This window comes from Vulpes vulpes, chromosome 7 (assembly GCF_048418805.1).
Source record: "Vulpes vulpes isolate BD-2025 chromosome 7, VulVul3, whole genome shotgun sequence".
NCBI classification, from domain to species: domain Eukaryota; kingdom Metazoa; phylum Chordata; class Mammalia; order Carnivora; family Canidae; genus Vulpes; species Vulpes vulpes.
Genome location: NC_132786.1, coordinates 27571073 through 27597781, shown reverse-complemented (window position 1 = coordinate 27597781; position 26709 = coordinate 27571073). Strand labels below are relative to the sequence as shown.

At 39.8% G+C, this 26709-nt stretch overlaps 2 protein-coding genes across 46 annotated transcripts in view; one reads left to right on the top strand and one right to left on the bottom strand.

Moving 5' to 3' along the window:
- The window catches only part of SLC20A2 (solute carrier family 20 member 2), a 101432-nt gene extending 88645 nt beyond the window's left edge, over nt 1-12787 (bottom strand). For 5 of the 34 annotated variants that reach the window (XM_072763422.1, XM_072763427.1, XM_072763392.1 and 2 more), the window contains exon 1: nt 11812-11951. The gene's annotated coding sequence lies outside the window, so the exon portion shown is untranslated. Of the gene's footprint in view, nt 1-5463; nt 5566-6734; nt 7219-11470; nt 11705-11811; nt 12104-12454 lie in introns of those variants that run through there. The other 29 variants (XM_072763426.1, XM_072763405.1, XM_072763429.1 and 26 more) reach the window with 21 other exon arrangements.
- SMIM19 (small integral membrane protein 19) lies at nt 11556-24486 on the top strand. 12 transcript variants are annotated; one of them, XM_072763435.1, is made up of 6 exons: nt 11952-12057; nt 12745-12810; nt 14078-14190; nt 16393-16530; nt 18411-18535; nt 22969-24486. In XM_072763435.1, exons 3-6 carry the CDS (start codon nt 14123-14125, stop codon nt 23031-23033), a joined length of 396 nt encoding a protein of 131 aa, XP_072619536.1. In that variant the 5' UTR covers nt 11952-12057; nt 12745-12810; nt 14078-14122; the 3' UTR covers nt 23034-24486. The 12 variants fall into 12 exon arrangements, 8 of the variants coding, with proteins under 8 accessions (XP_072619538.1, XP_072619534.1, XP_072619535.1 ...); XR_012002549.1 differs by lacking the exon at nt 12745-12810 and having other exon boundaries at nt 11556-12057; nt 14078-14176; XR_012002547.1 differs by lacking the exon at nt 14078-14190 and having other exon boundaries at nt 11556-12367.
- Nucleotides 24487-26709: the final 2223 nt, after the last annotated feature.

Here is a 26709-nt window from a genome sequence, read left to right as displayed (position 1 = left end):
GAATCTTCCAGAGAATACAAGTGAAAGTCATTTTTCTAATCATAACCAGCTTAAACTAAGCTTTGAAATATTAATACATCAAGTTTCCCTTTCTATGGAAACAGTTTTCCTATCCATGACTGTAATGTCAATAAAAAGAAATACCAGCTGTAAGATACAAACTAAACTTATTTAAATCTCTTGATTTAAATCTCTTGATTGAGCCCCTGGGGGGCTCAGTCGGTAAAGTGTCTGCCTTCAGCTCAGGTCATGATCCCAGGATCCTGGGATCGAGTCCCATGTTGGGCTCCCTGCTCAGTGGGGAGTCTGCTTCTCCCTCTCCCTCTGCACTTATGCATTCACTCTCACTCTCTCTTGCTCCCTTGCTCACTCTCTCAAATAAATAAAAATTTAAATAAATCTTAAAGAAAAATCTCTTGATTGTAAATAATGAGCTTTAATAAAGAAGCTCTAAACAAAGACATATATTTTGATCTGTAACAAAATTCTTGGCTGGTTGTGTTATCTCAATACTGGCATCTTTAAATCACAATGATAGACAAGTCTAATCACGCTATAACCTAATGGGACTTTTATAACAAGGCCAAATGACCCAGATCCAAAGAATCAATTTGTTTCATCAAGTGAAAAGTTTACCCAACCTGATTTATCATACAGTCTAGGACAAGACCTTTAAAGAACTGTTAATTTAGGAGGAAATTAATCAACCACTAACAAAATAATATCAAATTACTGTGCCAATTTTTTCTACTACATAAGAAAATGCAGATTGGGGATCCCTGGGTGGCGCAGCGGTTTAGCGCCTGCCTTTGGCCCAGGGCGCGATCCTGGAGACCCCGGATTGAATCCCATGTCAGGCTCCCGGTGCATGGAGCCTGCTTCTCCCTCTGTCTATGTCTCTGCCTCTCTCTCTCTCTCTCTCTCTCCATCTGTGTGACTATCATAAATAAAAAAAAAGAAAAAAAGAAAAAAAGAAAAAAAAAGAAAAAAAAAGAAAATGCAGATTGTTCAGTTTGGTACTGTTAAAAGAAGTTAAACACCTTTTTAAATAACAAAAACATAGATACAATTCAGGAAATATATTCAGGTTGGTGTATATAATCCAGTGTGAAACAAACAAACAAAAAATCCAGTGTGGGATTATATTATATATATTATAATCCAGTAGAGCTACAAAGCCTGATTTTATAACATATTCAAAAGCTTTTCTAATAAATCTTTTTTTTTTTTTTTAAGATTTATTTATTTATTTTTTCAGAGAGAGCGAAAGAGAGGCAGAGACACAGGCAGAGAGAGAAGCAGGCTCCATGCAGGGAGCCCGATGTGGGACTCAATCCTGGGTCTCCAGGATCACACCGCGGGCTGCAGGTGGCGCTAAACCGCTGCGCCACCGGGGCTGCCCTCTCTAATAAGTCTTATCCCAACTTTCCCGAAAGCAGTCATTACAAAGACCTATTCTAATGATATTGTCACCTTCCTAAATACTTTAGAGGCCTGTGGCACACTTTCATCAAATAGGTTTAATTGTAGCAAATTTTAAATTCTCTGAGAATAGACTGGATTTATGGGAATACACAACCGTCACTGAGAACTACAACTGGCAGACAGATCTTTTGGCTTAAGAAAAGGGAGACTGACTACAAGGTTTTAAAGAAGTTTAGTTTTCTTAAAAACTATTGAAAGCAATTTTATTTATTTTTTTTTTGAAAGCAATTTTAAAATAGGAATTCCAAGCATTGTGAGTAGCTATACTATCTATGCAATGAGAGTATAATCCTAGATCATGTTCTCCAAATTCTAAATACTTGAATAAGGGACCATACTAGTACCTCCTATATATTATCTCATTTAATCCATGTAACAATCCTAGATAATTATCACCATTTCAAGGGGAAGATACTGAGTGTGAGTGATTTAAGTAAACTGCCCAGGTAGTAAGGAATACACCAGCAATTACATCACAGTCAGAATTTTTATATGATATATATACACACAATTATATATGTATTATAGCTTTTTTAGGTTTTTGACTTACACAATTAGCCTGTTCCTATAATAGCTGCTACATATGTGTACTTTAGCATTTGCCACACTGTAATGCAACTGTTTACTTACCAATTTTCCCTACTCAATTATGAGCTTCCAGAGAGAACGGACTATATTCATCTCTGTCATCCCAGAACACAGTCCTGTACTTAGTACATCTACATAAATTTCTTCTTAGTAGATTATCTATGGTTCTGATGTTATTTTTATTAGCTGCTCACAGGTGATGAACATTACAGAAACATTATTGGACCATTAGCCATTCCTTTGGCTTCAAGATGCCCAACAACCCCCGCCACAATTAGAGAAGGCTTGGGCAGAAAGAATGTTCAATGTGATCAACCTTAGTTTGTATGGTTATTCTTAAAATCTGAAGCACTTCCTTATATGCAGTAGAAAGCTCTTCATTTTTAAGTTTTATAAAGCTGCATCTACACTTACATTAGTCTACTTCCAGTAGCTTGTGCACATAGAAAACTCCAATTACAGGATCGCTCCATATTCATAGCATATACAAGAATTACAGGAAAACATAAAACAACATAAATCATCAACAGCATAAAATAAAAGTTTGCCAATAAGCTACCTTTTCATTACAACATGACTACAGAGTCCAGAGGTGGAAAACCATCCAATTTATATGCTTTCCCCCCACAAGAAACTAACAAAGTCAGATGTTAATGGCATTTTGAGAATGTTACAGTCTAATTATAAAATGACACAGGTTAATATTTAAGGTGACATCAAGTCTCTCAAAATGAGTATCTACAAGATCAAGTTTTTGTTAAACATTAATAAAGGTATTAGAACTTAAATGGAAATGTAAAAATACAGATGACAGAATTACTTATATTTTTCATTCTGTTAGGGGATCTTTTACTTAATAAATGTTAAAGCATGTGGTGTTTTCAGTTTTCTTTCCTGTTCTAGAAATTGACTATGAATCCTTTTCTAGTATTTATCTTTCTCTTCTCTCCTTCTACCTACTCCTACTCCAAATCTGGTTTAGATATCTTCTTTAACCTTTCAAAACACGGGAGTGACTTCAAATGTCATGAACTCTGGAATAAAGAGTTAAAGTGATAGCATCATATGACTATTCTGACTCTCTCTAAAGTAATATTAGTCTTCTAGAATACCAATCTAATTCTGAGAGGCAGAAAACACAGGAAGCTCGATGTTCCGAGAAAAGTTAATAATAATTGATTCATCTTGGCTACCCAGGAAATACACAGCAAAGATCTGTGTTCTATGCAAATACTGACAACAAATCCATCTAGTAGTACCTACCACCCTGTGACAAAAAAAAAAAAAGAAAAAGAGCTCACAGGGCAAATACACAATGGCCATAGAGAACAGAAAGAAAACATCAGCAATTAAGAGATGAGAAGGGATCAGAGCTGCACGAAACACAATAGATCAGTTAAGCTTCTTACAGACAGACAGACCGAGGCAGTGGAAGTGACAAGATCACCACTGCTGGGAGATGAGAGTGGGATGCAAGTGGACAGGAAGTGAGATAGACGAGATAAGGGGTAACACAGGCAGGAGCCAGAGATCATAGGAGTTGAATTACAAGAGATTTAACAACAGAACACTGGAGGCAGTGACTAGGAAGGAGGCTCACCCAAGGAAATAGATGGTAAGGAAAACAGAAATTACTTTTATTTATTTATTTTTTTAAGATTTTATTTATTTATCCATGAGAGACACAAAGAAAGAGAGAGGCAGAGACACAGGCAGAGGGAGAAGCAGGCTCCATGCAGGGAGCCCGATGTGGGACTCAATCCTGGGTCTCCAGGATCACGCCCTGGCCTGAAGGCAGCCCTAAACCGCTGAGCCACCTGGGCTGCCCCAGAAATCACTTTTAATGGGAGGCTGAATCACGGAAAAGACAGTAGGCAAAACACAGGTACTAAGCAAGAAATTCTGGAGAGATGAAAAAAATGTAGAACTGACAGTAGGTGATAAGAAGACAGGGTAAAAAGGAGATAAAAGGGTGAAGTAAACAGCCTACTAAGGAAGGAAATACTTATAAAAAATGGTTTCTGGAATTTCATTTTATTAAATTAAAATTTAAAAGCTGCTCTTTTGCTTATATTTCTCTTTTTTGAGTACAAATTGATTCGTAAGAACAGAGTTGTCCTTAACGTACAAAGAAGAAAATTATGGATCAGGTCAACTGACTCAGTCATCAAAGTAAAAAGAGTTGAAAACAATAAAATTTACTATTAGTTAACAATCTTAGTTCTAAGCCACAAACTAATTTTTATACTGACGATGTGTATATATACACATTAATGACCAAATGCTTCATTTGTTAGGTACAAAAGCTTTCTCTCTCTTTCTTTCTGCACTTATCAGCATTTGGAGAAATCCCTGCTTCTCACTGCTTCCCCCAAAAAGGAAAGGGCAGAGTAGGACGGTCACATCTCCATCAACATTGCTTAAAAGAAGTTTGATGGAGGTTTAAAACAAGTTGAAAACAGTAATGGTTAAAGGATGTTGTAAATTTCCTATAAATTTCTATGACCTATGTTATTCTGGTCTCCTAGATAATTAAAAGCACAATATAGAGATCATCCTTCATCTCCACCCAAAAAGAATAGAGGGAAATGAAACTCTGAGCAAGAATATAAAAGTAATAAAGGAAAGCAAATGTGAAAATGAATGGAAATATTCTATTCTTGATCTTAGAAAATAACTTAGGGTAGGAGAGAACTATACCAAAGGTCTATTTATGAAGATATAATTCTTACTTTTTAAATAAAAAAAAATATGGTCATTATATCTTCAGGCTAAAAAATTGTACAAGAAAATAGGGGCACATAGAGAGGCTGAGAGTACATAAAAGAAGATGAATCTAAAGCCACAAATGCTGTGAACAAGCAGTAGTACATTATGAAGAAGCAATTCATCAACATCCTATCACTTTAGTAATTATCTAGCCAGAGCTGGTTTCTGGGGCCAACATCCCAATGAACTGTTCCCATTTCTCCTAATGTAGCTCTATCCATCCAAAATAAAACTCTGATCATGAGGGGACTACCAGCTATTGTAGTAGAGGAAAATAACTCAAATTATATACAAAATAAGCTGGGTGAACAGAAGTCTTGTAAGAAACATGTAAAGACATGTGTTAGAGTCTTGTCACTCGTATTTTCAGAACTATCTTCTTTCAATTCCTCAAAAATCCTAAATGATATTTGGGTTGCTTCTTGAAATTTGCCTTTTCTTCTCTCTCTCTCTCTCTCTCTTTTTTTTTTTTTTTTTTTTTTTTTTACCATTCTTCCATGAATATCTTAATGAGTCACTTGGCCATATAGTCCATTCACAGGCATCACGAACATATCATTATCGACTTCTGGAAACAGATGCTGCTCCACAGGCTTTAGAAGACTTCTTGAAGGAACAAACCTGGTTCTTTGGTCTCTGTTGAGGACATGTTCAAACTACGATTCTCTCTCATACTCAGAGATGACATGGAAGCCAAACTGTGCTGTTTCCAAAACAAGACGCCTTAAAAAAAAAATTTTTTTTTAAGTTAAAAATCAACCAGGTTTTAAAAACACAAAACTCTAATAAAGCAGCACACATTCTCACACAATACTACATCTTAGCTAAGATTGAAAAATAATTCAATTAAAAATATTAACTTTCACTTGTTTTAAATATACATACTCTATTCTCAAAAAACTTTAACAGTATCACAAAGTACACAATAAAAATACTGCAAATAATGGACAGCTCCTGAAATTAATATAAAAACATCTGTTAAAATTGCAAAGGAATTCTGTTGATTGACACTTTAATCTTTACCATGGCCAGGATAAAAGACAGTCCCTGAGAAAACATAATTTTTCTGCATTCATATATTACTTGGAAATTCTATGAACAAGTATGGTTTACATTAAGCTGTAAAATGAACTACTGAGTTGACTTGGAAAATTTCTTTCATCCATAAAATTCTGAAATTACATGTTATCTGATGATACAATCTTGGTACCACTGAACCAGCTCTAGGCAAGTCATCTAACTTTGCCCTAATTTTCTTATCTATAAAGCACAAAGCTGGTACTTACAGGGGGAGGAGGGCACTTGAGGATAGTTTAAAATGCAGATGCCCAGACCCAGGTCTAAAGAATTTGAATCTCTAGGGTTAGGCTAAGCTGTTACTTTCATTAAAAAACCCTGGGTCATTCTGATGAACACTCCTACATAAAGAACTATCACACTAGATCACGTTGAGGATTCAGCTGTGCAACCCTAAAATTCATTAAATGGGTCAGTACAGATTTCATGAAATTATCCCATACTGATAGAACTAAAATAAAAGCACAGAACTAAATAAATCTGTGCTTCATTTTCTCTTTCCCTAAAACCTCCCATTCAGAGAAGAACCTGAAATTAAGATTAAAGCTAATGTGACAATTGTATAAACACTTCAACATAGATTATTTTAACTCCAATTATTTTCTGGGATGTTTAAAAAGAATGCAAGGGTATGACAATATCTGTAGTTATAAGCTGCTTCTCTGACAGGCCATCTCCAAGTATGTGCTGATATTAAAATGACGTTAGTAGGTCATCGATGACCTACTGACTCAAATTATACAGCTACCCCCAAGACAAACGACAGACATGACCACCTGCCCAACAGAAACAATCTATAACACAGAATACTATACCTGTAGCATGTGTGTCCTCCCTGGCTGCTAACCAGGTTTGTGGCCCATGCTTCATTCAAGGGCACTTCCTCCTCTGATTCCTGGACAGTGGGTATGTTGATGTATATACTCGCCTATCTCTGCAGTCGTTTAGATTCAGTGACTCTGTTGATGCCCAACACCCCCAAAATAATAGTGTCAGCTCCTGACAAAAGGGACACAAGAGTGGGTTTTCGAAGAATCCCATTTTTCTTCATCTTGCTGGATTTTGTTTGCAGTCCCTCATCTAATTCCACACAGCTTCAAAACAACTTCACTGCAGGTCTGTCACCCAACCAACGGCACCATTTTACATTTTTTTCCACCAAAGAAGTATTTCTTGGTTTCCTCCTGGCCCCAACAGTGTTCCACGTAAGGACAAAGCAAATGGATAGAAGTACACAGGAAATGTCCAGTAACACTCACTTCCTGGTAAACTGTTATCATTAGGGATTAAATCTAGTAACTGTTTAAAAAAGAAAAGCAGTAAGACATCAAGTATCATTCAATATTATATTTTGTAAGTTTTTTGACACTAAATTAATAAACAGTTATTGTCCTATGTCCCAGTGAATCACTGTACTAGGATTCAATACCTATAAAGAGTTATAATCCTCATTCAGCTCTGAGACTCAAAATTCAGTTTCTCTCCTTTTGCCTTTGGTCATTTCAAAACACAGTACCCCATAACCATTTATCAACCTCTTCTCTTTGGAAAATCCACAGCACTGTTTCTGTAGCACAATCACTGCAATCTTTTATGCTACTTTGAAATCTGAGAAAGAGAGCCTTTTACACTTGAAAAAATAGTGTCAATTTTAGATCTCTCCTCTTTGAAGTAAATTCCCCATAGAAATTGACCCTGACTTGGGGGACAGACTACCTGAGTTCATATCCAGTCTCCCTCACTATTTGCATTGTGGCATTCTTGAGGCAAGTGACTTAATTACCCTACTGTGCCTCAGTTTCCTCACCTTAAAAATGGGATTCTAACCGTACCTACCATGTCAAAAGACTGTTATGAGAGATTCATAATAAATTAACAGCCAAAGGCTCCTGGAACAGGAGTGTATCTGCACATGTGTATCTGTACATTTTAAGCACTACAAAAATGTTAGCTATCATTTTTATTTTGTTTTATTTAGCTACAAATTCTCCTACTGTATACATTTGCCCCACTAAAATATTACCTACTTGAAGATTGGAACCACATTTTCGGTATCTCTGACATTTCCCCTATGGTATCTAACATCAACTCAATAAATATACATAAACCTACTCTGCATTTATTGTCATACTGGATAAACAAGGAAACATAGTACCTTATAAATACATATTCTCTGCCCTCAAGCAGCCTCTATTTTAGGTGGAGAAACAAAACACGGAAATGCTTATGTAATAGTATAAGGCCATAAAGGATTAAATGCCAAATTGTGTCACATAAGCAGCTAACATTCAAAGGGCTTATTGTGGGCTGCAGATTCTGTGGAGAAGTCAAAGCTGGAGTGGCCCGGCCCCTAATCTCTTCCTCTCCCAATCTCCGCCATCCCAATCTCTTTCTCTCCAACGATGGACCACTAGGATCAGGAGACAGGTTAAGTCGAATATACTTTCATCACAAACTAAGACACATTTCCAAGCCCCTCTGCTGTCCTCTCCCATCCTTTTCAACTACTTCTACTCTCACAAGATGCAAATTGTTAGACTTCACTATCAATCTCCTCACTGTTATGCCTTTACAAATCTCTAGATTGCATTTTTGGAAACACTGTCAAAAGAAACTTCTTGATTAAGGAAGTCAAAACTACTCAATTAAATCCAATAAAAAATGCTAAAACTTCCCTAAAGTTAAGTAGGATCTTCAGCAGTGGAAAGAAAAGAGGATTCCAATGTATTTTTGTTTATTCCACAAATAGTCACTGAGTACCTTCCATATGCCAGGCCCTGTTCTAGGCTCTGGAAATATGGCAGTGAGTGATAGAAAAGATCTCTGCACTCTGGAGCTTTAGGGCACTCCATGTGAGAGCCACATTTTGAAGTAAGGAATGAGAAGAACTTGTTTTCCAAAATGATTAAATGCCTTCCACACAGGAGCCAATGCTGGCATCATGGTTGCTCTGACTTTCTAATGATGACAAACATACAGAAACGGCTGCCATGAAAAATTCAGAAACTTTCATGTACTGCGTTCTAAACGTTCTGTTGTTTATAAAACACATCAAAGGGATATTCTCCATATTTCTGGATACAAATAACATATAAGAGATTTTAAACACACAAAGTTAATACTATTGGAATGATTTTTCATAAGAGGCCACCAGAGGCCCAGTTCCCATTTTCCCCAAATGAAAAAAGCCTATTAATGTTTTCCTGCATATACCCTTGTGCTCTGTCTCTACCTCAATCCACTCTCTTTTCCCTTTCTTTACTCGATCTACTAGGGGCTGCCCACAAATATCAAATATCTACCGTGAAAATGCCTGAAGATGCATGTGGTAACAAGATGGCACAAATCAATTAGTCATGATGGGTGGAAGTATTAACTCCAAAAGAAAATGTGTGCATTTTTTTCTTCTATCCTTCCATTGAAGACAACTCTCCACTCATCCCCTCCCCCAAAGACAAGGCCTAGAGATAAAGGAATCTCCTTATAAATACTGACTGGCAAAGCATTCCTAATCTCTTCCTCTCCAACGATGGACCACTAGGATCAGGAGACAGGTTAAGTCCAATATACTTTCATCACAAACCGAGACAAAACACACAAATGCTTATGCAACAGTATAAGACCATAAAGGATTAAATGCCAAATTGTGTCACATAAGCAGCTAACATTCAAAGGGCTTATTGTGGGCTGCAGATTCTGTGGAGAAGTCAAAGCTGGAGTGGCCCGGCCCCTAATCTCTTCCTCTCCCAATCTCCCCCATCCCAATCTCTTTCTCTCCAACGATGGACCACTAGGATCAGGAGACAGGTTAAGTCGAATATACTTTCATCACAAACTAAGACACATTTCCAAGCCCCTCTGCTGTCCTCTCCCATCCTTTTCAACTACTTCTACTCTCACAAGATGCAAATTGTTAGACTTCACTATCAATCTCATCACTGTTATGCCTTTACAAATCTCTACATTGCATTTTTGGAAACACTGTCAAAAGAAACTTCTTGATTAAGGAAGTCAAACTACTCAGTTTAATTGAGTACTACTCAATCAAAAATGCTAACTTCTTAATGCACAAATTACTGGATTTATGTGCTTAATGCATAAAGCACAAAGTGCTTATGATATTTAAAGGGAAACTGAAAAGTTAGGTAGAGACGCTACAATACAGATAATCCAACATTCTTAACATTCATATACCCATGAATGTTAGACTTATCAACAAAGTAATAACCAACCCACTGATTTGTATTTCCTTGGTTCAGTATCGAAAAATTACTCTTCCTGTTTCACTATCATTTGTCAACCTAATCAGGAATGTCACTTAGAAAAATATGGTAAGAGGGGGCCCTGCAGAACGGTCATTACGACTTCCCCAACATTTCTCTTCTTTCAAGGTCCAATAGCCTGCTCATCGGGTGATGATGACATGTTATGGGAACTTGGATAAATGAGACACAGTGCTTTAGAAACTACTGAACACCCAAATAAAGGCACCAATTGCTGTTGAATGCAATTTTAGAGACATCTTCAGGCTTGAAAAACACTTTAATTTACTGAGTCATTTTATATTGCCAACACTCTTTTTCACAAAAGTAGAAACAGAAGTAATTAATGTACTTACTCCCCATTTAAGACATCCAAATCAAACCCATCTATTCAAAAATTTCTGAGCAACCTATGCCTATGTGAAAGCTATCCCAGGAGATTAAATGAAATAAACCAGGTACCACTGGGCACACGCCTGGCAAACAGTACTCAACATCAACCATTATCATTGTTTCTAATTTTCCAACTTCAGAGTCAAACTATAAGGTTATAAAGTATGTTCGTGATTGTGTATCTATAATACATAAGAAACTAGTACTGTAAGTAAAGTTAGTACCTTATTGTACTAAGTAAGTCTCTTCAGACAAACGTGAGCTTAAATGAAAAAAGGCAGGGAAAACTTGCTAAGGGCTTTGGGTTCAACGTTAGCTCTTACCTCTGCCTATTAATTAAGAATAATCCCACAGTCCCCTTGGGCCCTGGCGAACAGCCCCTTTCACGTGTAGTTGCTTTTTAGAGGAGGAAGGGGCGGGGCGGGGGATAGCTGTCAGTCACCAGCCCTTAAATAAAGCGGCCCGATGCAAAAACAAAAACAAAACAAAAAAAAAGAATACAACTTCTACCAGGTCTAGTATGAATTACAATGAACAGCCAGCTGACCCTAGGGAACCAGTTCGACATAAACAGTTAAGACCTCAAGCACGTGGACAAGGGATCATTTATTCTCAAGGCTGCTACCGACCAGTGAAATCTCAGGACGTCCACACTGATGCTGAAACCCTGCGTAAGTTCATTACGTCTCCTGCTAGAAAAGATACTGTTCAAGTCCCTATACACAATGTTTTTTTTAAAGATACACAAAAATCACTTCAACGGACAATTCTGCAGCATCCTGGGCACATTCCGTTTTTAGGACACCTCAACAGCCTCGGCCACGCATCGCTTGATGCGTGATGACGGTGGGACGGGAAAGACCACTCGCAGAGCCTACGCCTTCCTAAGGAGTTACCAGAGGGATTATTAAAGTCGGTCTACGTCCTCGTCGTGACAGCAAACACGCTGGCGTCTCCAGCTCCCGCCCGGCTCGTGGGACCATGCGCACCCCCTCCCGCGCTCTGAGTCACGGCCGGGCGCGCAGACGCGGGGCGGGACGAGCACGGCTCCGGGAACGGCCGGTCCCCGCTGCTGCCGCCGGTCCGGGCGCACCTCGGCGACGCCCGCGAGGACGGGCCGGCGGGGCGGCGGGACCCTCCCGCGGGGCGGGGGCCGGGGGCGCGCGGAGGGCGGAGGGCGGCGGGCGGGCGCGGGCGCGGGCGCGGGCGCGGGGGGAGGGAGCCCGGCTGCACTCACGCGCCGGGGGCGGCACCGGGGCCTTCGCAGCGTCGCTCGCGTTCCCAGACAGAAAGGGGGACGGGGGCGGGGGGAAAGACCTGGCTCCTCGTTCCATCCGGAAACCGGCGGGCCGGCAGGAAATGACGAAGGCAGAGGTCGTGCAGGTCCGTTCGGTGCCCGGGTCCCTCGCGTGCGGCCCCGACTCGGGGGGAAAGCGCCCCGCGCGGAGCAGCCTGGCCGCGCGCCGCCTCGGGAGCCAGCAGCGTGAGTGGCCCCGCGTCTCCGCGCCTCCCGGGCCCGGGGCGGGTCCGCGTCACCCGGCCCCGCCCCCCTCGGCCTGGGCGCCGCCCCGCCCCGCCCCTCCGGGCCCCTCCGGGGAGGGGAGAGAGGGGAAGGGGCGCCGGGCCCCCGGCCCCCGCGGCTCCCGCACGCCTGCGCCGCTTCGAGCCCTTCGGGGCCACGAGGATAAAGCGCCGGAGCAGCCGTGTGGGCCGCGCGGGCGCAGGAGGGGAGAGAGAGGCGGCGCGGGGCGAGGGTTTCCAGACGCCACAGCCTGCGGGCGGCGGGGAGGCAGGTGTGCCGGCGGTCGGGAGGCTGCCGGGGACCACTCCCGGGGCCGGGGCCGGGGCGGGGGCGGGGGGTGGGGGGTTGTACTTCCTACCCGCGCGACCGGAGGGCCGGGGCCACGGCACCGGCGTCCCCACGGGAGCGGCGCGGGTTTGGGCGTCAGGTGCACGGACAGCGGTGCGGCCGCCCCCTCCCGAGCCGCGCTGCTTCGGCCACGTTACGTAACTACCACCACCTCCCCGGCTCCTTCTGTGAAATGGAACTTCGGTGCCTCCCAGCCGGCGGGGTGCAGAAATTCAGCGTGTGCACTGCCCATCACGAGGCCTCGGATTGCCCTTCTTCCTCTCGGCAGAAGGCCTGTTACTTAGAACCTTTCCGCTTTAGGAACCCAAACCTCCAGTGTTTCAGAGGACAGAAAAAGGAAATCACAAGAATGCTGTGAATCGTGTTGTAAGGAACTTATGAGTGATTTTTTTTTTTTTAAGATTTTTATTTATTTATTCATGAGAGGCAGAGGCAGGGAGAGGGGGAGAAGCAGGCTCCCTGCGGGGAGCCTGATGAAGGACTCCCAGGAACCCAGGATCATGACCTGAGCCGAAGGCAGATAGATGCTCAATCACTGAGCCCCCCAGGGGTCCCTGTTGGGTGATTCTACCCTGAATTTGTGTCAAGATCGCAAAGCTCTAAGAGACAAATATGATAACCTTGGAGGCATAATGACAAGTGATACTCAATTTTAGACATGGTATCAGGAACCTAAAATCAGGAAACTAATTTTGAAACGTGTGATGTAGTCACTTGATCCCTGGAAAACCTCTCCTAGTTCTCAACTTAAAACTTCATCGAACTAAAACCAAACTCTACTTGCCATATTTTGGGAACTATGTCTCTGGATAATAATGTTTTACTTGGGACTTAATTAAGCTCATCCTAGAATCTCCTCACCAAAATTGTTTAAGCATTCGCCTCCAGGAGAAATATGTAAAAAAAAATATAAGTTTTTCTTAAAAGAGCCCTGAGTGAGGATCCAAGCATGTGGCCAGCTACACTGGTGATCTTGCTGAAATATTAACTTGCCAGGAATGAAACATTGTAACGCGGGCAGCCCCGGTGGCGCAGCGGTTTAGCGCCGCCTGCAGCCTGGGGTGTGATCCTGAAGACCTAGGATCGAGTCCCACGTCGGGCTCCCTGCGTGGAGCCTGCTTTTCCCTCTGTCTGTGTCTCTGCCCCTCTCTCTCTGTGTCTATGAATAAATAAATAAAATCTTAAAAAAACAAAAAAGAAACATTGTAACGCCCCTGGGCACTTCGCTGTAGAAGGCAGTGTGGTATGAAGTAACTGGTATGTGTGTAGGCTTGGTTAGACTAGCGTGCTGGGAGGTGACGGTCATAGTTCATGCCACATGTGGGCCGTGGGTCTGTGCTATGACTCTGGACAAGGCCATTTCTTATTCCTGGCAGTCTTGCAAAGTCACACCATTGGCCATGGTGGAGAACTGAGCAGGAAAGGCCTACCCGTGGTGCAAATCTTTCACAACTACAGTACTAAAAATAACTCAAGTGCGTGTCCCTGAAACTGGAATGGTAGTCTCATTGCATACCAATGATGTTGTATAATACATGTTATTTAATACACGTTAAGATTTTAACACTCTGGGTCAGTAGTAATGACAAAATCCTTCTCTAGATACAATTAAAGACTGGCATATTTGTGGCAGGATGAAGACAAGCTTTGTAGGAATATACCACTTATCAAGTGGCCCATGAATTTTGTGAGAAATCGAAGCAAGAAATTAACCTGGCTCAGATCCATTCAGGTATTAGAAAACAGGTAGGAAACATTTCTGTAATTTGTCAGGAAAAGGATACCTGCAAAATGTTCTAGTGGCTATTGCTGTATGTTCCCTCTTTCTTCCCAAAGTCTTAAGAGCTCCCAATCCTGAAACCTACCACCCTGTGGCATGATTGTCCATGGTCTTCTACAGCATCTCAAATCAGACACCTGAAGTCATCTCTTTTTGCCAAAAACACATTCGTTGTTACTTTTTCAGCACCAGCAAAATTCTAGATTCCATAAATCATAAAGACAATTATAGTCTGTTGTCTTCCAAAAGTTTCCATTTCTAAAATAGGCTGATTACTTACTATGAATCATAATGTTACTTTCAGAGAAACTCTGGAGTTCAGTTTTAAGAAATAAGAATTAAATAACAATGAAAAATCTCCCTGTGTCTCCTACTCACTTAAAAAAAAAAATCCATAGCCAGTCTTTAATATCAAGGAATTGGATATGGTATAATGTTTAAATAATATTTAGATCTTACATCTATAAATTTTTATGATTTTAAGTAAGTTCTGTTTTTATTACTACTTGGCTAATTTTTACAAGACCAGTCTTTATATTCCTTAGATACTAATAGATCTTTTTAAAGAGATCACTTTTGACCTCAGTGTCTAAAGTTAAATGATCATTCATGATATTCACTTTGTTGTAAGTGAAATACAACATGTCCTCTACATCTGACAAAAACTTCGGAGTGAGAACAGGGAAAACATGCCACCTGGCTTAGGAGTAGAGTTATGGGAACATTTCATTTTTATGCAGAGGTAAAATAAAATTTAGTAAGTTTTATTAAACTTATTTTAAGTTTAATAAGTTTACTTATTACTAAGCCAGATCTACATTACAGAATATTTTGGAGGCTCACAGGAGGTTGGAAGATATTTTAGTGCAAGAATATCTGTTAGGCCTTCATTGTTGTAGGATGTCTAGAGAAAAATTGCAAAATAATTTCTTGGACAATTTCAGATACTCTTTTTCTTGGAGTTAAAAAATGACTGCCTTATTCCTAGAAAATACAGTACATTTATCCCTATCACTTGTTCAGTTTTTCTCCCTCTTATAGAATGTCTAAAACAATGCTTTTGGTTTTCTTTCTCATATTAGGTCATTTTACTTATTAGATTTACCTTTTTAAAAAAAAAAAAGATTTATTTATTTATTTATTTATTTATTTATTTATTTATTTATTTATGATAGAGAAAGAGAGAGAGAGAGGCAGAGACACAGGAGGAGGGAGAAGCAGGCTCCATGCCTGGAGCCCGATGTGGGACTCGATCCCAGGACTCCAGGATCGCGCCCTGGGCCAAAGGCAGGCGCCAAACCACTGAGCCACCCAGGGATCCCATAGACTTACCTTTTATATCCAACACAAGGGGTAACTTTCTCTTTAAGGAGAAATTCAACTACCTCTCAAACACAGAGAGGACACCATTACTCTTTTACTTGCTATTTGATAACACTTGCTCTTACTACTCTTATTTTCTGTGGGAATGTTCAAAGAATGCATTTCCTTGAAGTCACAGCTGTGTAAATAGCAAAAAGTAACTTTTTATCCCATACCTTCTTTCAACCACATTTGGCTAGGAGGCCAAAACTAGATAAAGCTCCAGACATTTTCCACTTGCATGGGAGGCCAGTGGGAGAAACATTGCAATGGCTGTCTCATCTTTCCTAAGCTGCTGTCGTGAGCACGACATGATTTTTTTAACATCATAGCCAGTTGTCTGGATATGTGTTTTAAAATATTTGGGTGCTTTCATCTGGGTGATAGTTACAGTTTAGAAACTGTACAAAACATTTCAACCATATATCCCTTTTGTAATATTATCTTTAAACTCCAGTTTTCACCTTCATGTAGAAGGTAAAATGTTTCAAAATCAAAGTAAGGGGAAATATGTTACACGCCCTAGTTATCTAAGCCAGGAGTTGGCAAACTTTTTCTTAAAGGGCCAGATTGTAAATATTTTAGGCTTTGAGAGCTGGAAGCAAAAATCAAGGTATTATACAGGTCTTAAAATCACTCAAAATATATCTGTTTATAAATGTAAAACCATTCCTAGCTCCTGGGCCATCCAAAAACAGGTAGCATGCTGGAGTTGGCCAGAAGGCCATATGTTTGCCAGCCCTTCTCTTCAGACAGTGGTACCACCCCTAACTAAGAAAACCCCTGCTCTCTTTTCTTTCTTCCAGCCCCATGCCTGGAGGTTACGGGGTGATGGGTGACGATGGCTCTATGGATTACAGTGTTCATGAGGCCTGGAACGAAGCCACCAATGTTTACTTGGTAGTGATTCTTGTTAGCTTTGTTCTCTTCATGTATGCCAAGAGGTAAAGTTTTTAGTATTTTGGGATTGATAAGAAACTGGGCTTTTAAAAAGGTCACATTTTTGTTTGTTCTGAATTAAATGCACAAAAATAATTTCATCAGCATTTTTGTTTCTGCTATGAAAGCACTGTCTACTCGGGTCTGTTCTGGAGCTCTGGACACCAGTTTGGCTTTGAAGAGACTGTTGTTTTAAGAGTTGGAGATTTAGGGGATCCCTGGGTGGCTCACCGGTTTAGCGCCTGCCTTTGGCCCAGGGTGTGATCCTGGAGTCCCGGGATCAAGTCCCACATCAGGCTCCTGGCATGGAGCCTGCTTCTCCCTCTGCCTGTGTCTCTGCCTCTCTCTCTCTCTCTCTATCATAAATAAATAAAATCTTAAAAAAAAAAAAAAAGAGCTGGAGATTTAAGTGCAGTTCTGGGCACTCTGACTGGTTTTGCCTTTTCATTCTATTCTCTTTTCTTTTCTTTTCTTTTCTTTTTTAAGATTATATATATTTGAGAGAGAGAGAGAGCAAGAGATCACAAGCAGGGCATAGGGATAGAAGGAGAAGCAGATTCCCCACTGAGCGGGGAGCCCAATGTGGGACTCCATTCCAGGACCCTGGGATTACCACCTGAGCCAAAGGCAGATACTTAAGCCACTGAGTCACCCAGGTAACCCCCTTCCAATCATTTCTAGTATAGCTCAATTTTATCATCCAGCCTGGGTTCACTGTCACTCTTGGATGAGCATATTTTTTTGGCCCACGTCTGTGAAATCCAGAAACACCAATTCCTATGTATTTAGCAATTCCCTCTTCACACATTTAAGATTTCCTTTCTGATTCTCATACACGACCATATCATAGCCCTTACTGAATAATAATGGTATTATCTGACTATTTGTCCATCCCACAAAAACCTTAGTTCCTTCAGAACAAGGACTTTAACCTTTAATCTTTGTGTCCCTGCTGTGTCACATCATGTAAATCCTCAATAAGTATTTCCTGCTTTAATTCCAAATGTTGTAGCATAGTTTAACTATTCTTTTCCAAAGAGAGAGAGAGAGGAAAAGCAGTATTAGTTGGACTGAACTGCTTCTCCTTATAGCCATGTGCTTCTTGGTATTCTCTACTAAGGTTAAAAAAGCATTAGTTCAAAGTAATTAGTAATTGAAAAATAACTTATGTTTGGCTTGGGGAGCACCTGCCATCAGACGAGCAGGTTTCCCCTTCCAGGCTGTGTGACCCCTGGAACAGCTGGCCCATTGGCAGCCTGGACTCAGGGGTGGCTGAGAGAGGGCTCCATATATCATCCCCCATCCACTTGCAGGTAACAGCTTTTCTCCAAAAATAGCCACCACCTCCTCTCCACCCTCCTGTTTTAAAAACAGAGACACACTGTTGTTAATTTTAAGTAGACGGGCCCACTAAGGCCATGCTATTGTATTTAAGAAATGTGATGATTCATTATTTTCCAAAATTAAGATCTCCTCACATTCTGTTTATTTTCTAACCCAGTAATTTAGCTTTATTTGGATGACACCAGAGGGAGGAGAAAAATAAGATGTTTTCTTGTTTGTGCATTTTTCTGTATAATACTTGGCTTTTGATGGGGGATAGAAGTGAAAGCATGACAGAGGTACTTCATGTGGTTGTGTTAAGTTTCTGTATTCAGCTTTATTTTCTTTCTTCGAGCCCTGTGGCCATACATGTACAGCGTCATACTTTGTAGTGAAAGCAAGAACACTTGAGCCAAGAAAGCATCTCACAGAAACAAAAGAGATAAGCTCATTGTTACTTACATCCTTTTAATGTAGCTTCTGATTACTATAGTCACAAGTCCATTAACAGTCCTATAGATATTAATGTAAATCTCTCTTCCCTATTGGTTTTGTGTCTAAGGAATAAAAGGAAAATTATGAGAATATTCAGTGTTCCACCTACAGCAGAAACTTTATCAGAGACCAGCTTTTATGATACAATAAGCAAAATTCGTTTAAGACAGCAACTGGAAATGTACTCCATTTGTAAGTATGTTTTGTGTTGAATATAGTCATATTTAAAATAGATTTTTTTGGAATTGAGTTCAATTAGCAAAAGGTTATCAGAAATAATTGGTAATGAAAACTTAATGCCTTTTTTAGATACTTAGCACAGCATTAGCAAAAAGTAGATCTGCCATGAAGTTGAAGCTTCAGGACCCTCTCTGCTTATACAGCCTGGCAAAGTGTTCATATGATGATACTTTTATAAATTTTGCAGAAATTAGCTATTTTAACCATCAGTTAAGACTGCTATCTCTTTTTGCTCTAATTTGCCCTCCTCTACACATCCCCTCATGTGGAGTAGCATTGAAGTGACCAAAAGCATTTGGGGATCTGGCTGAGGGGTAGCTGGGTTGGAGCTGCCTTTAGTTTGGGTTTGAATCTTGTATTTATGGAGTTTGCAGTCATTTCTAGTATAATTAAATTACTGTAAGCAAAAACAATATAAGAATGGCTTCCAGGGGCACCTGGGTGGCTCAGACTGATAAGCCTTCAACTCTTGATCTCAGCTCAGGTCTTGACCTCAGGATCGTGAGTTCAAGCCTCACATTGAGCTCTACACTAGGCATGGAGCCTACTTTAAAAAAAAAAAAAAAAGAAAGAAAGAATGGCTTTCAGGAATATGGCATGTGATATCAATGTACAAGCCAGAGGTCATGTCTCAATATTCATATATCATACAGTACCGAACACTATGAGTATGTACGTCAGGGAGAAGAAATAAAGTTTAAAATATATGGAGCCAGAATGAATTGTACATCTAAGCCACAGCCTTTTATGCCACCATTTAAAAGAATGAGTAGTGGTTGGCTCCATAGCTCAGGAGTTAGAGCACTGGTCTTGTAAAAGAATGAGTTGTGGTTTTCCAAGGTATATTATTAAATGAGAAGAATAAGATAAAATAGTATGTATACCAGGATGCTATTCTTTTAAAATCAAATGACCAAAGTATCCCTTGTTTAATCTATGTGTAATATAATGTTTTATGTAATTATGTAAGCATGGAGGAGGGCTTGGAAAGTTATGCATCAGATTATTAACATTCCTTAAATTGATGGGACTGTGTGGGATTTAAGGGGAAAATACTGGACATTTTTTAAAGAATGCCTACAGTAAAAACAAGTGTGTGTATACATGTGTGCGTGCATAGAAAAAAGCAAGAAAGAATGATTGGCAAGATATCACTAGTATATGTCTTGGGTAGAATAGAATTTCAGGTTAAAAATAGAAAAATATATGTGTATGTACATACACACACACACACATATATATACATGAATAAACACAAGTAGAACCTCTAAAGTCTTAAGCATAAGTTTTCTCCTAAGAACCTCTTCCTTTAGGAGAAGGAATTGGGTGGGTAGCTGCAGGATTGATCAGGTAGGAGGAAGATATGCTTTTTACTGTTTCCTCCTTGTACCTTTTGCATATGTTACCAGTTCACAATGAGAAGTAAAATTTAACACAGCAGCATCGTTCACAATAGCCAAAAGGCGGAAACAACCCAAGTGTCCCTGACAGATACGCAAAATGTGGTATAGAAATACAATAGGATGTTAGTCAATCTTTAAGAGGAAGGAAATTCTGACACATGGTATACAGCACAGATGAACCTGAGGACCTTATGTCTCATAATTATTCTTACTATGAAGGGAAATACACCAATCACAAAAGAACAAATATTTTACTTATAGGAGGCAAATTCATAGAGATAGAAAATAGAATGGTGGTTGCCAGGGGCCTGAGGAGGAGGGAGTGAGGAATTATTGTTTAATGGGTATGGAGTTGGGGCACTTGGGTAGCTCAGTGGTTGAGCCATCTGCCTTCAGGTGAGGTCCTGATCCCAGAGTTCCAGGATTGAGTCCCGCGTCAGGATCCCTACAGGGAGCCTGCTTCTTCCTCTGCCTATGTCTCTGCCTCTCTGTGTGTGTCTCTCATGAATGAATGAATGAGTGAATGAATGAATGAATGAATAAATAAATAAAATCTTTAAAAAATAGGTGTGGAAAAAAAAATTAAAAAAAATAAAAAAAATAAAAAAAAAATAGGTGTGGAGTTCAGTTTGGGATGATCAGAAGAGTTCTGTGGATGGATGCTGGTGATGGTTGCACAGCAATCTGAACATACTTAATACTACTGAACTCTACATTTAGAAATAGTTAAAATGGCAAAATTTATATTTTACTACAATAAAAAATTCTTTAAAAAATATAAATACTAAACAACAAAAGTGCAGAGCTACAAGCTCTATATGGAAAATTATGAAGAATTAAGTTTCCATTGATGCCTAGCCAAAACAAAGCTATTTCCTATGAGTAATACACTCAGTAACATATCATATAAACATATAATCCAAGTGCACAGGTTTTTTCTTTGATGAGAATGCCATAAAATATAATTTATCAGAATTCCTGTGTTTGTAAGGCATGTCAGTTTTCTACTGCTGCTATAACAAATTACTACAAATCCTGTGGCTTAAAACAAATGTATGATCTTACAATTTCATAGCATAAAAGTCCTAGAACAGCCTTACAGGGCTGAAACCAAGGTGTCAGCAGCATACTCTTTCTTTCTGAAGGTCTGGAAGTTCGTTCTTTTTTTAAGATTTTATCTATCTATTTAAGGGAGACAGAGCTGGAGAGTATGTGAGGGAGTGACCACGAAGGGGCGGGGAGGAAGGGCAGAGGGAGAAGCAGACCCTCTGCTGAGCAGGGAGCTGTACAGACTCTCTGCTGAGCAGGGAGCCCTACTCAGGACTCGATTCCAGGACCCTGAAATCTTGATCTGAACCGAAGGCAGATGCTTAACTGACTGAACCACCCAGACGTCCCTTTTCTGGAGGTTCTAGAAGAGAACCTGTGACTTTGCCTTTTCCAGCTGCTAGAGGCCACCCCCATTCGTCTGTTTATGGCCTGCATCTTGGGAGCCAGCAGCATTTAATCTTTCAGATCATTCTTCCTTTTTTATTTCTTAGTCTTTTCTCTGAACTCAGGAAAGGTTCTCTAATTTTTAAGGCCCATGTGATTAGGTTGGGCCAGATAGTACAAGCTAATCTCCCCCTCGAAAGGTCTTTACCTTAATCACATCTCAAAGTCCTGTTTGTCCTATAAAATAATGTAGTCACAGATTTTGGGGGTTAGGATGCAAACATCTTTAGAAGCCGTTTTTCTGGGCAGCCTGGGTGGCTCAGCGACTTAGTGCTGCCTTCGGCCCAGGGCGGGATCCTGGAGACCTGGGATCGAGTCCCACGTTGGGCTCCCTGTGTGGATCCTGCTTTTCCCTCCGCCTGTCTCTCTCTCTCTCTCTCTCTCTCTCTCTCTGTGTGTGTGTGTGTGTGTCACTCATGAATAAATAAATAAAATCTTTTAAAAAATCCGTTTTTCTTATAAATACTATATGTGTGGAATTGCACATTTAATGACTCCCATCACATTGGATCACTCTTAGTGTTTTGTGACCTAGGTAGTCCTGACAATCTGGTGGTTCAAGAGGAAATAGCAAACAAAGTTCTTTTTCTTAAAGAGGACTCCCAAAATTGTACAAACTTTAGTCCACAAAAATTTGTAGATGCACCCTGAGTAGCATAAATAAATAGTATCTCTTTCTTGGCCAGTGAAAACTTAAGGAAGAGAGTGAAAGTTTTAACTCTAGGTAGTGAATCACTTTCACAAAGATTTTAACCATGTACTTTCTCTAGTTGCAGGTTAAAACCATGCTTCTTCAATAAACATTTCTGAGAAGTACAAAAAAAATACAGAATGCATATCTGTCTTTTCTTCTAGTTTATATCAAAGACAACGTTCAATAATAGGTCTCTTAGACTGAAAAGTAGAAATACAGATTCCTTATGCTATGAACAAAAGCATTACTATTTACTTAAGGTGGAAGTGGGAAATAAGAAAGAAGGAAATGATAAAATGTTAATTTAACTTGGGGCATTTGGTGGCTCAGGTGGTTAAGCATCTGACTCTTGATTTCAGCTCAGGTCATGATCTCAGGGTCATGAGGTCGAGCCCTGTATCGGGCTCTGTGCTCAGAGCAGAGTCCGCTTGTCCTTCTCTCTCTGCTCCCCTCCCCTTATGCACATGCACTCTTCTCTCAAATAAATAAATAAAAATCTTTTAAAAAAAATCTTAACTTTAATAGCTTAATGTTTACCTTCTATTTTAAAGCTCGGAATAACCCTGATATACAAATAATAATAGTAAATATATAAAAATGGATATCAACAGTGTTGAGAAATTAGAGGATCACAAAGTATAATATATTTCCTTTAATGAAAAACATTATTTAATTCTAAGCTAATTCTTTACTGAGAATCATGACTTGACTGTGATTTAATGATGTTAGCTAATAATTATTTTGCTATTTTTATTAATTTTATTTTTTTGTTGTTGTGTTTTGTTTTTTAATAGCAAGGAAGTATGACTATCAGCAGCCACAAAACCAAGCTGACAGTGTGCAACTCTCATTGGAATGAAATCACAGAAAATGAACAAACAACCTAAGTAATTGTTGAATAGTCTGGTAGTAAGCTTCTAAATATACTAAGTCATGAACAGCATTTCTTTTAAAACCTTATCTTCATAGAACCATTTTACTTGTCATTTTTTCCCATGTGTGTTATTTTGCTTTTTAAAATTGCATCACCATGTTATTTGTTATACTAAAAAGGGGGGGGGGGAGGGTCAAAAGACCTGGACGCAGACCATCTGCACATACTTAGGACCTTTCATTTCTTCAGGATACAATCAGAAATAAAAATACATCTTTGGAAGTGAGAATCTGGAGCTTATGCTACTTTGATTTAAACGTTTTTGCAAAATTACAAAGTAAAAATCCAGTCATTGGAAGAATATCATCCTCTTCAGTTGTATTCTGTGATAAATGTCATATGGATAATGGATGAATTTGTGTTCTTACTGCTGTTGTTACTTTAATTGAATTAGCGATCTTTGCTTCTTCTAAATGAACTCGCACAGGAGACTGCCTTTTCTACTCTTGTCATGAAGCATTCCCATCTGCTAATTGTGGAAGCTTTTTGTGATTGGAATGTTTTCCCTTCATTGTGTTCCCAAGAGTTTGTTTTCTTTTTTCTTTTTTTTTTTTTTTTCAATCCCATAGTTCTATTCCCACCAGAACAGTCTTCTTTGGACCATACTGGAGCCATGCTGCTGAATAAATGGACACGTCTATATTGGTGTTGGCAACTTGCTTTTTTGATCATGTAACTCTCGAGTTTAATATAACTGTCTGGTTACTTACACTTTTTTAGCATAATAAGCTTCACTGAAGACTCTCATATCTTGTACCTTACGCTGAAATGTTTTTATCTAATTTTTCATATTTCTTTAGATAAAAGTTGGTGGGAGGTAGTGGCAAGGGAATTTCCCTGTCCACATCCCTGTCCAAGAAGTTTTTGAATCAAAGCCATTCCTAATTTTAAGAGTTAGAGTTAATATTTCAAGCATTGTTTCCTTTTCCCTTTATAATTATGAAGTAAAGAACATAAATTTTAAACGGAAAGGTTTAGACCAAATGAAATTATTGAGGGAAATTGCATTTGCTTTTAAATTTTAATTATATTATTCAAAAATGTCTTTCTTGTACAAGGTGAATTGCTGACTAATGGAATAATTCTTTTTTGACTCACAGAAGAGTTTGAGTGCACTGCAGATAATAGAATGAAAAACTGACTACAGGATTGTAAACAGTCATAATTACAGGCAGGGGGTAGAACAGCATGGGGCCGATCTTACACTTTGCTTTGCTCTTAGGAAAACCACCATATATTTCTGTGAGCAGAAAATGTAATTAGGAGCAGTTTACTTGTATCACTGACATGTTGCACAATCTGGACGAATTACAGAAACTGGCTATCTCAGATGATTTATAAAAATATTGTCCCTAAATAAATGTACATCACAATGAAATTGACTGTGGTTGTTTTTTATTTGCATCCATTAGATAGAGATAGTCATAACTAAAAGCTGGTATATCGTTTGGTGAACATTAAACCTTGGAAAGGAAGAGGATGAATTCCTCCTCATTTTTTCCCTAAAGCCAATTGAAGGGAATCACAACCCCCCACCAGCAGTAACAACAGCAAGTCTGCCTTTGAAGTTTCTCTCTGCTTCAACAGCTGAGCTGGGAAAGGGATGGAAGCCCTGCCACCACACTTCAAAGCCACGCCAGCTGATTATCCTGCTTCTGCCCACCACACCAGCACCATCCGTGGATTCAGTGGAACTATTTTCTTTGGAAGAAAACTGAAATGACTAATAAACTGCTAACCAGCACTTGTGTTCTTTTCCTCATCTATCTTTTAGTGCATGAGATCTTCAGTGGTAAGCACTGGGCAGCCTCTATTGGTGCACAGCTGCATTGTGGTAAATCATTGGATGTTTAGCTAATGCCAGCCAGCTGCACTAAAGGAAGAAGTTTGCCTCCAGAGGGTATAGATGTTTGCTCTTGACCTATTCAGGTGGAGTTATTTATGATTGATAAATGAAATACAGAGTTTATCATAGAATTGCTATAATGTCAACTATTTCAAGTATGCGGTAGAAAAAAAAATCAAAGGTAAAAGCATCATAATAAAAAATTTCTGTTATTAAGATAAGAATAAATTTAACTTAGAAAATATAATTAAAGAGAGAAGGGACAAAATTATATTACATGGAGCCTACTACATAGACTCTAGGCTGGCTGTATGTGATCTAGAGGCTATTCTAGTCTACGAACAGAATCAGAACAGGAATAGGGGCTGAAAAACTAAATGGAAATAGAAAGGACACTTGGCTCACCTCCAACCTGTATGCAAAATTGTGAGGATCCCAGAGTAGGAACTCGAGCTTAAAGTTTCCCCCTGGACCCCCCACTAAAGCCAAAGCCAATCTTCTACAAAATATACAAAGCAAAAAAATTTCCAACCCTTCTTCTTGTCCCTCTTCAGCCCCCCCGTAAGTCTGTGCGTGGCACAGTCTTGCATGAAGATGTGAGAATAAGGATGAGGCCAGAGGCTCCAGAACCAAGGTGATTAAACCCTACTCAATCCTGAGGCATGTATGGAAACCCAGCTTCTCCTCTGTCTTTGACCTCTCACCCCAAAGTAAATGAATGGCATTTAGCACTGGATTTCATACCAATGTATTATCCACCTTTATTTTATTCAGATATAGTAAAAAACAAAAGCCAATTATGGAGATTAGGAACATTCCCCATTCTAGATAGGAAGGGGAGAGAAATCCAAGGGGAGGCTGGCTGCTCACTGTCCAGACTTATTGGTAGTAGTTTAGACCCTGGTTTGATGCTGAGGGCCCACTGTGTGGTTCACTTTTATTTGGATATTTCTAGTTCCCCAGTGTCTTCTCTTCCAATAGAGAAACTACAGGGGTTTCACCATGAGGAAGGATGGCTCCATTGCAGGGATGTTTATGAAAAAACATTTGATGCATTTCAAACTAGCTGAAGAAAGTTGGGTTTTGTCTTGTTTCCTAGCTTCAAGGGGTAGAATTTAGTGATACATCAGTTACATATAACACCTGGTGCTCATTCCATGAAGTGCCCTCCTTAATGCCCATCACCCAGTTACCCCATCCCCCCCCCACCTACCTTACCTCCAGCAACTCTCTGTTTCCTAGAGTTAAGAGTCTCTTATGGTTTGTCTACAAATTAAAATCACAATGAGATATCACCTCACATGGTCTGAATGGCTAAAATGAACAAGTCAGGAAATAACAGATGGTGAGAATGTGGAGAAAGGGAAACCCTCTTACACTGCTGGTGGGAATGCAAACTGGTGCAGCCACTCCAGAAAACAGCATGGAGGTTCCTCAAGAAGTTAAAAAGAGAGCCTCCCTGGGATGCTTGGGTGGTTCAGTGGTTGAGTGTCTGCCTTCAGCTCAGGGCATGATCCCTGGATCCGGGATTGAGTCCTACATTGGGCTCCTTGCAAGGATCCTGATTCTTTCTCTGCCTGTGTCTCTGCCTGTCTCTGCCTCTCATGACTAAATAAATAAAATCTTTAAAAAGAGAGAGAGAGAGCTTACTTATGACCCAGCAATTGCACTACTGGGGTATTTATCCAAAGGATACAGATAGGGATTCAAAGGGACACCTGCATCCCAATGTTTATAGCAGCAATGTCCACAATA